Source organism: Fistularia commersonii, chromosome 35 (assembly GCF_037954325.1).
Source record: "Fistularia commersonii isolate RoL2024-O1a breed Wild chromosome 35, RoL_Fcom_v1.0, whole genome shotgun sequence".
NCBI lineage: Eukaryota > Metazoa > Chordata > Actinopteri > Syngnathiformes > Fistulariidae > Fistularia > Fistularia commersonii.
In genome coordinates, this window is record NC_141318.1 from 5364715 (window position 1) to 5381257 (window position 16543).

The 16543-nt window shown below is 40.9% G+C and overlaps 1 protein-coding gene across 2 annotated transcripts in view; it reads right to left on the reverse strand.

Moving 5' to 3' along the window:
* lrpap1 (low density lipoprotein receptor-related protein associated protein 1) overlaps nt 1-16543 on the reverse strand; it is a 108047-nt gene that overhangs the window by 2355 nt on the left and 89149 nt on the right. Inside the window, exons 1-7 of one of the 2 annotated variants that reach the window (XM_086142419.1) lie at nt 9838-10096; nt 8950-9094; nt 6335-6465; nt 5135-5255; nt 1985-2140; nt 1179-1261; nt 393-569 (exon numbers count right to left, since the gene is read on the reverse strand). In XM_086142419.1, coding sequence (XP_085998545.1) covers nt 393-569; nt 1179-1261; nt 1985-2140; nt 5135-5255; nt 6335-6465; nt 8950-9094; nt 9838-9999 — 975 coding nt within the window. In that variant the 5' untranslated portion in view covers nt 10000-10096. Of the gene's footprint in view, nt 1-392; nt 570-1178; nt 1262-1984; nt 2141-5134; nt 5256-6334; nt 6466-8949; nt 9095-9837; nt 10097-16543 lie in introns of those variants that run through there. The other variant, XM_086142420.1, reaches the window with a different exon arrangement.

A 16543-nucleotide genomic window follows, 5' to 3' on the forward strand; every position in this document is an offset into this window, starting at 1 on the left:
CTATGGATAAGCTAACTTTGCCCTGAGTAAATGACTTGTACCTTTTCATGACTCAAAACAAATCTACTAAGAAAAGTATATTTTGTTTGATTTGCAAAAGCCCATTGCAGAGCAAGTCACATTCACATCTACTGAGGTTAAATGGTTTATTCTGGGACTTATCTGATAGAATTTAAGTTTGGCAATAAATCAAATTTTTTTGGGGGGGAGGGGGAAATCGGAAACTTTTTGGATGCAGAAATGTGCAGTGTTGCAGGTCAGCAAATAAGACTACATTATTAGAAACTAAACTTTGTCCATTTGTTTGTGACTTTACATTTCAAGGGGAGCTCACATTACTGACTGTATTTGATGGCAGAATGTTAGTGGACAACTTTTTCCTCCCTCCTCACCTTGTAGCCCATGTCCCTGGTCTTCTCGGCCAGGCTGTCGTACTTCTCCTTGTTCCTTCTGATGTGGTCTTCGTCTCCTAAAGCCTCCACATGTTGCAGCTTCTGGTGCGAGAGTTCCAGCTGCTCCTGGTAGTGGCTGTGCTTCTCCACCTTGGTTTCAAAGTGATGCAGCTCCTCCTGAAGGAGCAAGAAAAGGAGCGCAACCAATGGTTCACCTTCAATTACATGCAGAGTTGCACTGGGGAGCTGCCATATGCATTTAAAGTACTAAGCGGAGATAAAATGCCACAGAGAAAATCCCAGCTAAAACTGCTGACCATCTGATGTTAAAGCCTGATTAAACTTTTTAATTTAAACATGAACGAGTGTTCACATCCATGGAAAGGAAAGGGGTGATTCAGTCAAACACCAGTGACTCAGCGCTCAACAACTCAACTTGGACTAGAAAAGTTGATGTGTCTATTACCACTGTTCCCTCTGAGCCGTGCGTTTGCAAAGCCGCGCACAGCGAATCTATGCTACGCATGAAATAAAATCCAAGCTGAACTGTAAATAAAATAAATGTGTTCAATTTATTTACAGTTCAGCTTTGCGGTGCGCAGAGAACGCTGGAGCATTGCGCGACTGCGCAAACGCGCGGCTTAGAGGGAACACGGTCTGTTACCTAAAGAGCATCTCATTCAATGAAATTGCAGCACTGCGATAAAAACACTTAAACTTTATCTCAGAGAAAGATGGTGGAAACGAGTGTGTCCAAAATTGTGCTGCAAGAGATGAAAGTGCTACCTTGAGTGAGTCCAGCTCGTCCTCGCTGAGGTTGGCTCTCTTGGCAGACTCCCACAGCTCGATCACGCGGGGCTCTCGAAACTCTAGAGAAGAAAGTCAGACAAGCAGAAATGTTGAGATCAAAAGTCCAGGCAGAGTTTTGGAGCCTTAACTCATCACAACACCCGGGGATGGAAGTTTGAGGACAGACGGCGTACATTCAATAAAATATTAATCAAAGCAGGCTAAACTAAATTGCATCATTTTCTATAGAAAGAGGAAATGAAAGAGGAAAACTGTCAGTCTTTTCAAGCGCCATCAGTGGAACAAAAGCATGCAGAGACAGCTGGAGGGAGGTAAGGGGGTAGGAGATGTGTTGGGAGTGACAAATGGCCAGAGGGGAAAGAGAGAAGAATGACTAAGAAAATTTAGAAGCATATTTATCTAAATTCCCAACTGAACCTACTCGATCAAGGCTTACGAGAAGTCACTCCATTTGAGAGATTATGAAATCATGTGTCTGCCATTTCACATTCACAGGATTATTGCTCTTACTTCAAACAAGTGTAACTCTGACTGTAATGCCAGCTGTTGACGTACAAATGGTGAAACAACCTTTAACATATCGATCAAGAAACACTAGGGTCATTCAGACTACCAACACTGAAAAAATGGCTGATTTTCCACCCTTGAGTGATGATAAGGTAGGGAACCTTTTCCTCGGCTTGATGCACAACTTTCAACGAATCCTCTTTCAAGGGACCCCCTTTTCACCACCTCAAAACGCGGTGGCAGCGATCAGACTGAATGCAAAAGTGTCCCCTCACCACTGTCCCCGGTGAAGCCTTCATGGCTGATCTTGCGGAGGCGGTCAAAGCCATGGTTGAGGTCTTTCATTTTCTGCTTGAGCTCCGTGTGCTTCTTGTGCAGCACGTGCTCTCTGGCTTCGCCCTCAAGTGGAGAGATCACATTCTTGTGGATTTCTGTTAAGACAATAGACAGAGGCGAAAAAAAAAAAAAAAAACAAGGAGTCATGAAGAAGAAGAGTAGAGAAAAAAGATGTAATTTAAGCAGTGGAAAAACAAAAGAATATTTAACCAGGACACATCAGAAGTATCTATCACACCGCCGGAAAAGTTTTGAATATTTTTCTTTCATATAACACTTCTACAGATAACACTCCTGTTGTTTTCCACCAAGTAGAGGATGAGTAGCTCAAGGCTAACTTTTAGACAGACCTTCAGAAGGAAATGCAAATTTACTCCAAAAAACTAGGCAATGGTGATTTTATGTCTGATTGTTTAAACAATGACTGTTTAAACAAGCTGTTAACACTCATGGACTATGCCTCTGAGCACCAAACTCAACAGTCTCTTCCTTAATATTAGAAATTAATTGCAAACCTATAAGGACAAATCACTGTATAGTGACACACACGCACGCACGGATGCACGGGTGCGCGCGCGCGCTGCGCGCGCGCAGCAGCGCGCGCGCGCGCGCACACACACACACACACACACACACACACACACACACACACACACACACACACACACACACACACACACACAATCTTTGCAGAAACTGCTCAAAAGTTTCAAACAAAGGACCTTCACGAATAGAAACCATGGCTGTGTTGATTGTGATGTTCATTGTGATGACCAGTAGGTGGCGATGAGGAGGCGCTGTATCAGCACTGTGATCAGCAATCGCGATCCTTGATCCCCAAAGGGCCTGTCCAGGTGCTCTTGAGCAAGACGCAAAACCTACGATTTCTCCTGGCCCCTGGCGAGGACCGTCTTCACCATCATAGTGATAGTCCTGGCTCTCTTACTATTCAAACCCCACACCTCTGACTTCAGCTTCTGCTCGCAGTCATGCCACCTGCAGGAGTTCTCAGACGACTCAGCCATCGTGGGCTGTATCAGCGGAGGCCAGGAGGCTTCGCACAGGAGTGTGGTGGACAGGTTTGTGGGGCTGTGTGGACTAAACCACCTGCAACTCAACGTAACGAAGACGAAATAGTTGTTGGTGGACTTTAGGAAACGGAGGATGGGTCCAAACCCCATTTCCATCAATGGGATTGATGTGGACATTGTGGACGAGTACAAGTACCTGGGCATCCATATAGACAATAAACTAGACTAAAAACAGATGCCATATACAAGAAAGGTCAGAGCTGCCTGTTCTTTCTCAGGAGACCCAGCTCTTTCAACATCTGCAGAGCAGTGCTGCAGATCTTTTATTACACACTGGTGTCCAGCAACATCTTCTACGCTGTAGTGCAGGTGCAGTAGGCTGAAGACGGCTGACGCTAACACAATAAGCTCATCAGGAAGGCATGCTCCATCCCTAGAGTTGAATTGGACTCATTAGTGGAGGTGTCTGAGAGGAGGAAGCTGAAGAAGCTGCTAGGTATCATGGACAACGCCTCTCACAACTTGTATGCTGTACTGAGGTCCTACCAGAGCACCTTCAGCTTTAGTCTGAGACCACCGTGGAGCCCCACGGATGGTCTTTCCTACCTGTGGCCATCAAACTTTATAACTCCTCCCCTTTCTGCAAGAAGGAAACCGGACAGCAATATAATCAATATCATGTTTTAAGTGAATGGATGTAATGTTGGAGCCTTCCGGCAAAAGAATTTCCTTCAAGGTTAATAATTCTATTCCATTCTATCCAGGTGGGGCTACACGTGTGGGGCTGATCAGTTCATTCCCCATTTCATCCTCTGCTCAGATGCAATCGCACTGTTGTACAAGGCTTCTGCTTTGTCTCCTCAACCTGATACCATTACATTTACATTACATTACAGTCATTTGGAAGACGCTTTTAACCAAAGCGACTTACAAGAAGTAACCATACCAATCATTATTTTCTGCTTCCGAAGTGTCCAGAAACGCCATCTTCCATACAGCACATGTTCTCTTTTGGCAAAGGCAATAAAAGGGCGTCATGTGAATATCGGGTTCTTTTTTGCACAATTGTGGAGTATTGCATAAATATTTTCAATTCGATAGAACATGCATAGAGAGAGGGATTGGGGGAAATTTAGCATCTGACTCGATAGTTAACATTTTGATCACAAGGCGGGGTCAGGGGATGGAGTTGGAGGTGGTGTGGGGGCAAGCAGACTGCCACTGAGGTAACCTGTGATTAGTGCAAAATTTAAATGCATTAGACAAGCAGAAAAAACACCTCAGGCTTATAGGGGAGAGATGCAACACAGCGACACACTGACGGAAACGTTCTGGCACCAAACAGCTGCAAAGAGTCTGTCGTGCCCAGCAGAGACATGCCAGTCCATACTTCCATTCCAGCTTAGTGTGTGTGTGTGTGTGGGGTCTTGTCAAATCTGTTTACAACTCCCAGCGTGATGCGATATGAAAAGCACTGATAGACGCTCCACATGGTGGGCGGCTATACCGGAGTCTGATACCTGCCATCGGTGTGTACGACCGTGAGAATTGAGGCAGCACAGTTTCAACAGACACAACAAAAGACACGGCTCTGAAAAGATGCTGAGAGAACGTTTCATCAGCGGAATGTTAACGCGGAGACAAAAAGAGAGAGGTTGAGGAGGTGTTTGTCTCTACATAAATTTACCTTGGAAATTGTCCCGATGGATACGACACGCAAACAGGCCCTGGTTCTCTGTTAATTTTCACAAGTTTGATTCGAGAATGCAAATTTAAAAGCCTGGATGTTTTCCTGGTATGTAATTGAAAGCCAACCTGTGATAAGAGCCATAATTATACCTGCATATAAAATCAGAGCGTGCGTGTGTGTGTGTGTGTTGGGGGGGTGGGGGGGCTGAAGAGCAGATGGTGGACTTCATGTTGCCATGGAGATACCGGGCTACTTCATTGAGCTTTCTCAAGGTAAGCTTTCTTTAAATACTATACTTTCCAAATAACAAAGGATGGATTGTTGGGGTGGGGGTGGGGACTCCTCAGCTCGCTCCAGTCCATGCTTACCCTCGGTTCTGCTGACAGTATCCATGAGTATATTGTACTCGTGGATCTTGTCCTTGTGGTGCTGGAACTCTCTCTTGAGGCTCAACAACTCTTCGTTGGAAAACTTCCCGGAGGTCTGAGCCTGCCAATCAGACAAAAGTGTCTCTTTAATTTGAGAGTGAGGCCCATTTGTAGCCAGGGACTTTCATATAGGTTTAGTAATAATATTAATCTAATCCTTGATTTATTACCTAAATGTATACATGTATTACTATTCAAACAAATGTCCAAACACAGAATTGGTTTGCTAGGGCTTGAGGCAAAATTAATTCTTCAACTGTTTTGAGGTCTGGTTTGGAGCTGAAGCTTAGGTGGCAAAAAATGTATTAAATTTAGGTGAAAACGAAACAGAAATAATAATTCATGACACCTAATTCCTCCATGAGAGATATCAAAGTGAAAGACACAAATATTGAGGAATTTCCAATAGCATGTTCCAACAACCGATTCAGTGAACTTCTTGACCTTTGAACCAGTTGACCTCTGCAGAAGGTTCAAATGATTGTTACTGGCATATTTGGCATATTGGCCAGTAATACTGGCATATTACTGGCATGCTTATTTGTATGTGTGTGAGTGTGTATTTCTCTAGGTGCATGTATATGCATGCATCCTTTCATATTATTTTAATTCCACTGATACAGAGTTCTAACTCTGGATCTTTGAAAGCTTCATAAATGCAAACTGAATTAACCCAGACTCTTTCAAGATGCAATATACACACTTCTGTAATCTCACAGGTGCCATGTTCACATGATGTTATTCAAGTTATTTGCATGTGTGTGTGTGTGTGTGTCCCTGTATGTGAGAGGGAGTATGTATTTGTCTATGTGCAAGTATGTGGATGGATTGTTTCCTATGATGTTAAATCCACAGATTCATATTTGTTCTTTCTCTAGATCTCTAGAAACTGTTCCAAAACAACTTGTAGTACAAACTGATTAACTCTTTCCTTCTAAATACAATGTACATGTTTCTGTAATCACACAGGTGCCAGGGGCATGTTTTAAGTACAGGAATGGAATTTATTGACTCATTAACTCCTATCCCTGTGCACCTGGTAAAGTCAGGGGCTGCTGATGTCAGCATGCAACGAGAAAAAAGAAATAACCATCGAACATGTTGGGACACACGCACACACCTGCAGACACCTAAACACACCTTATTCCAGAGTTTGTCCAGTTTTGGATCGTCAAATATGTCTCCTTCCTTGGAGTCGTGGTCCTTCAAATAATTGCTCTCCAGTGGTCGTGTATCTCTTTTCCCGTCCATGCCGTACTTGGCCAAGATCACTGCAAAGTACAAGCCAGACCGATGTTCGACAATGAGTTAAAAGAAGAAGTTGATGAAAGAACCTTGACGGCTACTCATTGACATTAGTTTCCAAAGGTGATGAAACCTGATGAAATTTTGCTGAGTGTGACAACAAACACCGTTTCTTGTCCATGATGTCAGTGAGATTTTATCAGCGCAGATGAAACCTTACTTTTATCCTGACATAGGTCGTACACACAAGGAGATTGTAAAATGTTTTTTGCTTTAATACTTGTCAGCTAAAGGGCATGATATATAGAGATCAAAGCGAGAGGAATATTCCTCTTTAACTCAAAGTGCTTTCAAAATAGGCTCAGGTTGACAGACAGATTAATTAGGATCCTGACAAACTAGCTAAATTGTAACCAGTGGTAGGGAGAAAAACGAGAGTCAAAATAAACCTGCAATTGCGTCCTGTCTAAATATTTTGGACTGCTTTGAGACAACAGATAGACTTGGCTACGCTCTTTTTCTGATTCAAAATACTGTTCCAGCTGATTCAGCACCATCGATGCAATTGGAGTTAGTCATTAACCCTGTGAGAATGTATTAGGTGAGGCTCCACATCCATCCCAATAAACAAGCCACAATCTCTCGTGGGCTCCGGTGCTTTATGGTTTACGAATGCAGACGAGGCTTTTAACCCCAGTGAATTGCAGCACTTGCAACCAGGCAAACTTACTTACCATTCCCAGATTGACCAATTACAAACAGAAAACAAGTCCTGTTGTAAAGCTAATAAACAAACTGCAGGAAAATATATTTCTTGAGGTAAATGAAAACATAAATAAATAAGGACTCCAGAAGATCAGCTTCAGAGGGAAGAACATTATTTTTGATCCAGGGTTCAATAAAATCTGGACAATATTTCATTGTAACTTAGTGTGCTGTATGTTAGTTTCACTGTGTATATATTTAGTTCTAAGTATCACAGAGCAATAACCCAATAAATTAACATTTCAGCCAAACATTAAGAACTCTTGTTTTGCTTCAACAAGAAAATAACATAATTACCATTTTGACTGGACAAGATATACCTGTACATGATCAATATTAATGAAACAAAATACAATACTTGAAACACACCAGGAAACACGATAACTGGTGTGATCTGGAGTGAGCACAACACGAGTTGGACAAATATCAAAAAAGCCTTTTAGGAGATGAGGGATTACATCTAATCCTGGATGTATTTATTAGACAAGCCATTACATTGTTTAAATATTTTGTTCAAACCAAAGCATCCCAAGACAAACGAAGGCAGGGAAATATAATATGTACACAGGTACAGAAATGTGGTTGTATTGGATTCTTCAAGGATCAAAACTGCGATGCAGATTTTGCAGTCAAATAAGAGACACTAAACAATTAGCAACTCATATTTAAAAAAACAAAAGGGGTCAGAGGGCTAGTGCATGTTTTGGAGATAAAGTCAGAGAAGCCAGACTGAGATGGTTCGATCCTGTACAGAGGAAGGATAATGAATATATTGGTAGAAGGATGCTGGGGATGGAACTGCCAGGCAGGAGGTCTAGCAGAAGACCAAAGACAAGATTTATGGATATTGTGCAAGAGGACATGAAGTTAGTTGGTGTGAGAGAAGAGGATACAGACAATAGTAAGTTAGAGGGAGTTAATTTGCTGTGGCGACCCCTGAAGGGAATAGCCACAAGGAAAAGAAGAAGAGGGGTCTCATAACATGCACCACTAGAATGATAAACATAGAAAAAAAAGACTCAGAAATGAGTCTTACAAGACATTGCTGCCTGATTACTCAAGAATTCATGATGAGCTGTTTTATGCTGAAAGCTGAGGGTGTAGTTCCTTACAGAGTTATTTCAGCAATGGTCCCTTGGATTGTGCTGAGTTACCAGATCAGGGTTTCTTGTAAGAAAAACTGCTTGGTCATTACAAAAATGTTAGTTTGTTGCCACTCCGAGCACCTTGATATAAAACACTTAACCAGCTCTACGGCGCAATAAGAAGGCAGAGGTCTCAACAGCTAATACTTATAAAGCTTGACAACTTTACACCAACATCTCCTAGATGAATAAATAGCATAATATAAAAGATTATATTATTTCATAGCAAATAATATTGAATTATTTTTTAAATAGTTTGAAGGGAATTGTGTCGCTCAAATATTAGCTTGAAATGGCAGCAATAATAAAATTTAGAATTTGAGAGATCTGTAGCTTGTGCTGTTAAAATGTACCCCACCAGGATAGAGGTATATGTCTGAGCACAGACTAAAATATCTATGTTGCGAGTGAAAACACAGGATAATGTGAAAATTTAGCACCTTCTGAGACACATCACCATCGAGCCCACTTGCCAGCAAAGGGCCTCAAAAGAAAATCCTGTGGAAGCCTTCCAGTCACAACACAGCCTTATCTGGTGTTGTTTGCAGGCAGAATGACTGTCTTATGGACAAAAGTCCCCCGGCAAAGAGAAAGTCTCACCATTGAAGTTGCGGCGGACCTTGGCCTCCTTCTCTCCATTGTCATCCAGGCCCTCAACCTTCATCTTCTTCCACTGCAGTTCATCCTTCTCCTGAATTTTCAGGTCACTGTGCAGTTCAGCCTGCCGCACCGGAGGCAGCTGCATCTGGCAGGGCAGAGTTCAACATCACATTTGATGCAGCAGAGGTTTTCTGATGGTGTTTTGATGATACAGGCAAGAACAGATGATATGATCATAGACAGTCAAAATAAACATTCAATTCTGATTACACTAGACAGTCACAATAGCCTGACATAAAAACAAAGATACATTGTTAATTTCCCACTTGACCAGACAGACAGACTTTGGCATCATTAAGCAGCACTTAAAAATGTAGTTAATAACAGTGAATGATGAAGTACAACATGGATCCCAGAGGGGAAACTTCAAAGTTTGAAAACAAATAATTAGCAATAAGTAATGAACTGAGCATCTACACGCAACTTATTTGTTTGTTATTCCCAAACACGTTAGTATTAACAATCAGAATAAAGAAATGTTAGTACATCTTATCAATTATTGTTAAGGAATTCACTTATAGTGGGAATTTTAACCTGAAGCACTGTAACCTTCGAATTTAGAATGAAACTTTGGGAAACCTTTGTTGGATGTTTTTGTAGAAAAGCACGGAGTTGGGCCTAAAACAGAGTATTCACTAAGTCACACACTGACACACACACACACACACACACACACACACACACACACACACACACACACACACAGAGCATATGTGTATACTTGTACTTTATCGCGTCGTGTTGCTATTTAAAACCCCTACTCCCACTAGTTTTGCTACCAAGCTAACGTTTAAACCGTCGAGAGTGCAACAAATGGGATGTACGTACCCGTTTGGCCTTTTCCCACACCTGGTTCAGCTTAGCTATCCTGAATTCCACTGTCTGCCCATCACCGCCGGTCGGCGCGGGCTCGTTCATTTCTCGCGAATATTTCCCGACCGAAGCACCCACGCCAAGCCAAAGGAAAACCAAACAATATGGCCGTTTCATAATGAATCGAAAATACAAAAACACGATTGAAAACGAAGGACGGTAAACTGTACAGACTAGCCAAAGAACTAGCGGAACCACAGGACAAATAGGACTGTTGTTGTAGGACAGGAAGTACCAGAAGTCATGTGATCACAAAAGAGGCGGGTACTCGCCCCTTGGAATATGAATTGTGGGTATTGTAGTTTAAATACTGCACTGCGTAGTGTTTGTAACCTGGTAACGAACTACAAAGTATGGAGTGCCGCGCTACTACGTTGCCAGGCAACGAAGGCTGCAAAAAATCTGAGCAAATAGAAAGCTTCCACGCGTTTGTGTGACTGAAAAGCGCTTCCAACCTCCCCACGGCTCGCTGGTCAGAGGAGAGGGAAGATTTCTCCACAAAAAAAAAGACTGAAGTGAAAGGACAAATAATATTGAATGACCTATGTTATTACCATTGGATTCTTTTCCTCCGTGTTTATACATTTTCTATTTTAATTCATGAGGGTGATATGGAGAGAATAAACGTTCATGTGATAGATTTAACATATGAAAACGGTTGTAAAATGTATGTGTTTATTTTCTCCGACAAAAGATAAGGCTATAGTTCCCAACATTAAATATTACATAAGGGAGTTAAAATTCAAAGACTACGACATGCTGTAAATTTCACTGTTTGCATCAATATTTTATGTTTAATTTGTTTTTCTTTTTTTTACAAGTGATGTCTCATGAACACCACTATGCATTGACACACACGCAGTTATGAATAAACAATTTATATTCTTCGTGATAAACAATATAAAAACAATTTACAACGCATGTCTAGGATCCTTTCAATATTTTATTAGGTTCATGATTTTCATAAGGAATTTCTCATAAAACTATCACATGAATGCCAAGAGTGGACATGTAGTGCACATATATGAATACACTCACACATCTTTATGAATAAACAATTGATATTGTTCATCACAAATTTATTATACTTCCATGGCAACTAGATGTAGTAATAAAAAATAAAATCAATTTCCTCATTATTTATCTACTGAACTGATATAGTATTTATTCCTATACATCTCAATAACCAAAATGAATTTAGTTAAACTATATTGAACTGGGAGCAAGAGAGAGGAACGCAAGACAGAGACAGGCACACACAGGGCTAGATTGTTCTAACCCTCTCCGACAATACTATTTTCCACTTTAACGTCATTAATCTGAGATTAAATTGAATTGAGCGATGAGGGCACAAATCAAGCAGAGACATCATAAGTACTTGACTTGTGGGTGCTACGGCCTTATTCCAACAAGTAAAACAAAAGAAAGAAAAATAGACGGAGCTTCCAGAGTAAGTATTAAGAGGAAGGGTAATACTTTGCGAAAAACAAAATTCCAGGTTTATCCAAGTAAAAGTCAAAGCCAGCTTTACTGTCAATTTCTCTTTATAATTTACATGTTTACCTCCTTTACACTAAAACAAAGGAACAATTTGGACGTAGTGTTACTTCTAGGTACTGATATTACTGGTCCGGCCCACCTGACATCAAATTAGGCCATATGTGGCCCCCTATATTCAACTTACCACCAACAATTTGAATGAAAGCTCCTAAATTCAATTTACCACCCATTATTCAAGTTTTCTCTTGACAATTGTCAACCAACAAACACCAATGTTGCTGAGTGGAAGGGGGTAAAAGCCCCGGCAACCAACAAACATCGAACAGCTCCAAAATTCAACCTACCACCCATCATTCGCCACGTTTCCTGTTTGTGCGCGCACAAGGCATTCAACATCTCATCCTTTGTTATCTGAATCCAGCGGTAAAGTGCGCTGTTACATATACATACATAAACACATAAAGCGTTTTAATTAAAAACTGGAAAAATTATAGGTAACATTACAAAAGAGTTCAAGGCTATGAACAAAGTAGTTTCACCTACTTTTGTTTTAAACCAGAGAAAGCACCTGTTTTAGTTGAATATGTCCAGCAGCCTTACTTGAAAATGGTTCACAGTGACAGTTCCTTTGAGGGTCAACACATTCAATTTTCTATGGTTCATACCCTTAACCAAAAACAGGTTTAGTCTAAAGTTTTGTTTGAAAAATCACTGTATACATACATAAAATAATACATATTGCAGAAAAACAGAGACCAAGACTCATTTTGTGAGCGAGTATGCTCAAAGCTATCAATAATCCATTCTGGACATGTTGAGATGTGGTGCTTGTCTTGCAGCTGAATGCGTCTTTGGATGATTTTTGGGGGAATTGTAGCCCACTAGACTGAAATGCAATGCACTGATATGCCTGGCTGCTCTCTCCAATGACGCTCCTTCAGGGGTCATCAACTTCAGACTTCTATGATTCAACAAGACAGATTATGGCAAAAAAACAACAACTTTGAAGTCAATCAAAAACTTATTATAAATGTGAGTAAAGCTCCACTAATGGATAAACAAATTCAATGTCAGCATGTGTTTAAAATTTAAATGAGGCTTAACAGCTGCAATGTACTTCCAGCAGTGGATTAGCGAATATTGACAAATTAAATTCTGAGTTCTTTGTGCTTAATCCTGTTTTTTACTGGCAATAATGAGATCCAAATAAGAGAACTTGCACATAAGCGCCGTATCATTAAAGAGGTTGAAATTTTTTTTACTTGACAACAGCCTGTGAGAATGTAGGAGAATAGATTAGCTTTATTGGCATCGTCTTCCATGAAGGACAGTTAAGCACCAGGTTTCACATAGTGTTGGTCATTCTTTACTGCAAAGAAAAATTCCGTCATCAGGGTTAACAGAAAGCGATTTAAATAAATCACACACAGTGATTTTAGATGCATATATTCAGTATATGTGTGAGCATCCAATCATTGTCGCATTAAAAGTATTCAATATTTGTCAATATTGTTTGATGAAAAAAAAAAAAATTAAATGTCAGCTTAATGTATTAAAAAAGGGAATGAATTTTCAAAAACTTCAGCTGCAGACCTAAGTAACTGTACAACACCCAACCCCAATATCTTGAATATTCTTTTTTATGTTTTAAATCTTCTTGTTATTGTGATTTAGATATATATAATTTGGATAATCTCTATTGCTCATGATTTGCCAATTTGATTTCTTGAAATAATTATCAGTAGAAGGAAATTTGTGAATTTAAAAAGTTTCTAATATGGCTACATGTTTAACTGGGGCAGAAATGTCTTTTGCCATTGCGTTTTGCAGCAATTCTAGCTAAAACACATGCTTTCAGATGCCCCTCGGGGTTTGGTCTTTTACTTCAGGAACCCATTAACCAGCCAGCTTGTCTAACCTTTAGACCTATTTATACCTTTTCTTTGGAGGTGTCCTTTTCTAATTCAAAAAGTTCATTGCACAGTTGCTAAAAGGGCATCTTTGCATTGATTCGCATTCAACACCCGCCCCTATTAAGAGACGCACATATTTGGCTGATGAACCCTCGAGGCAACAGGTCAAAGAAATCTGTTTGGAAAGTACAGTGCCAGTGTCTTGGGAGTGAGCTTACTATTCTTGAGAGACAACCCTGCACTTCTGCACGCATTCATTGACTGAGTGAACTTGCAATGAGATGAGCTAGGATGTGATATTTCTGCAGCGATTGACTGGGAGACTGCGAGTCTTCGGAGTGGGGAAATCAACGGGGAATTAAATATCGTGCGGGGGTTTGCAATTGGGGGTGACACAGCAAACAGCCTATAGTACCATGACTGTGGCATGTTTGATGACGGCACTGTTCTGTCTCCCTTCGGGACTCCATCAGGCAGAGGGAAAGACATTGTCGCAGGTGAAGCATCAAGACATGGAGGAGAGAAAGTAGGTAAAGGCAGAAGGCAAAAGAGGACAAAAAGAATTGATGTGTTCTACGAACACAAGGGAGAAACTTAATAGAATGACTGATAAATTCAATCACTGATCATGAACAAACACAGTCATTAAGACCTAGTAACTGCAATAAACAGGGTTTAATCATCATATTACGTGTGCAAATTTGACTGTTGGGAACAATATGAGCAGGAATCACATTAAGTCTCTGCCTCAAAAGCTCCTCAATAATACTACTTTTCGATAAAACGCTCCGGGGATATCTGCTGTTGTAATTTAAACGGAAGTTTACCTTGGTCTCTGCGGCAAATTGATAGCTGAGCAAAACACACTTTCGAAATTGTGATGACTCTTTCATGATTGTAGGTATACAGACTATTTGGTAAAGAAAGGAAAACACACATGTCTCCCCTGCAATTTATCTTTTATTCTACTTTCCCTCCTGTCACATGTCACAATGCCCATAACGCCCTGTCCTTTTAAATATTTCCTCAGCGCAAGTGCAAATCAATCACGGATATATAGAACGTTACGGCATCAATCAAAAGAGAAGAGAAACATGGAAATTAAAAACCAAAATATTTGTTTGAAAACATCACATACTTGTGTCGCAACCATCAATCTAGTCAGATTGAAATTAATCAGACGCTTGACCTCTAACGCTACAACATAACAACACTACATTGGAGGAATTTGAATTTAAATGGGCATCACCGGTACGTCTACGGCAGATCGTTTAAATGGAGTGTATTTCCATTACCATGGCAACGCTGTACGAGTTTGGACATGTTATACAACGTGCTGTTAATATAATACATGTGAAAATATTAAAATACCTAGTCTTCCAGCTGTCCTACCTGGTCTGGTGAAAATAGAAAATGAATAAATGATGAATGAATAAATAAAAGACACAAAGATATGAGATTGCATACAAGTACAAGATGGCAAGGTAAATTTGGTTTGATCGGTTTTAATTTAAGGATTTAATTTCATTAGAGAAAGGTGTGCTGAGGTGTTGGCGAGGTGCAGATGGACCAGTGGTCAAGGCAGGTGAGTAATGCTACCCAAACATCAGAAGACTTTGAAATGATTTGGTAAAAACTTGTGGAAAACTATCATATCACAACCTGTTCACATCTAAAGACACATTTTCAGAGCTTGTAGTTACAGCTTAGTCTCGGACTGAGATTTTACAAAGACGGTGACTATAATGTGACCACCGTTTACAAGTACTACACTCCATTCTGTCAGCAAATTTTTCCCATCATGCAATGTTTTCACCAGGTATTTGCAGAATCCCTGCTATTTTAGTCTGTCGCATTTCCACTCTGTTATGATACGTTGGAGAGTTGACATCGGACAAACTGGGCTGTTCTGCCCACAGCTCCAGCGTCCGTTTCTCTGGATTGTCCACATCTATCGGGATTTCCTTTGCCGTTCCCGTTCGTCCATACCGTCAACAAGTACCATCTCTGCCGCCAATGTCACCAATCAGGTGATTATTTGTCCATAAGGTTTCCTGTTTCTGCTTTTGTTAATGCTCATCTATTGGTGGCTGATTGTGTTACATCACCGTCAAGACCGAAAAACTTGCAGTATGTCTTGCAAACATGTTTACTATAGTTGTAAGTCCAAAGACTAGGAAAAGACCGACTTAAGACAGCTCAGATTACAACCTCATACAGAACAATTGAGATGACGTGAGTGTGCCGCGACTCAAGTAAGACTCCTAAAACATCCTTCTGACTTTCAGTTTTTAATCTGTGACTATGAAAATCCTTTGGTTGTAAGCCCAGCACAAGAAACATGAAGAAATTGCTTTAAATCTGAAAAGCACTAAAAGAGGGTTGGGTTTTGCAGGACTTTTCCAGGACTTTCGAGGACATTTAGGGGAAATATCACCCAAACCATATGACTTGGGGCCAGAAGTGGTCAGCCATCCTTTTATTGTCCTCTGCTGTGCACAGTGATGTTGGCTGAGTCTCTTTCCATATTCATCACCAGCTGCCAAGATGATATTAAACATAGGGAACAGTGATTTCACCTTCCGAAGATGGGGAACGGGGAGCCTGTTACCCCGGGGGGGGTTTAAAAGGGGTCATGCCTGTGGCAGAGGAACAGAGTGTGTTATTTGCATGACTAACCCCATGGAAGATGAAGAGGATTCAGATGCAGCAGAAGAGTAAAGCGTAGGGTCCTTCAGTTCAATTGTTGGAAGAGATAACTGGAAGAAATCACTGGAGTACCAACAGCTCAAAAGAAAGCCCGTCTAAGAATTCAAACCGGTCCCTTGATCCAAGATTGTTTGAAGGGATGCCATGAACGTAGGATTCCATTTGGGATGAATAGCTAAGCACCTTCAGAAATGAAGGAAGACCTTGGGAAGGGCTACGCAGTGCGCAGAGAAGTTATTGACGATAAAAGAGAATTTTGATGTGCCAGCAGAGGCCAGCAGGCAGATGACGAAGTCTAAGCCCCTGTGTGACACAAGAGAATGGCCGATTGAGTCTGAGTCCAGCTGACAGCTGGCATGGAAGAGCATTATATTTGGTCATATCTGACCTTGAACTTTAATATTGTGGTGAATTTAAAGCAATCAAACCAAAATGCTCCCTGGGCTGGAGGGACATGCAGACACGATTTAGTTCAGACCCGTCTCTTGTGTTTGCTTGAGATCACCCCTGTTTTCCTGCCCCACGTCCGCTGCAGAGAA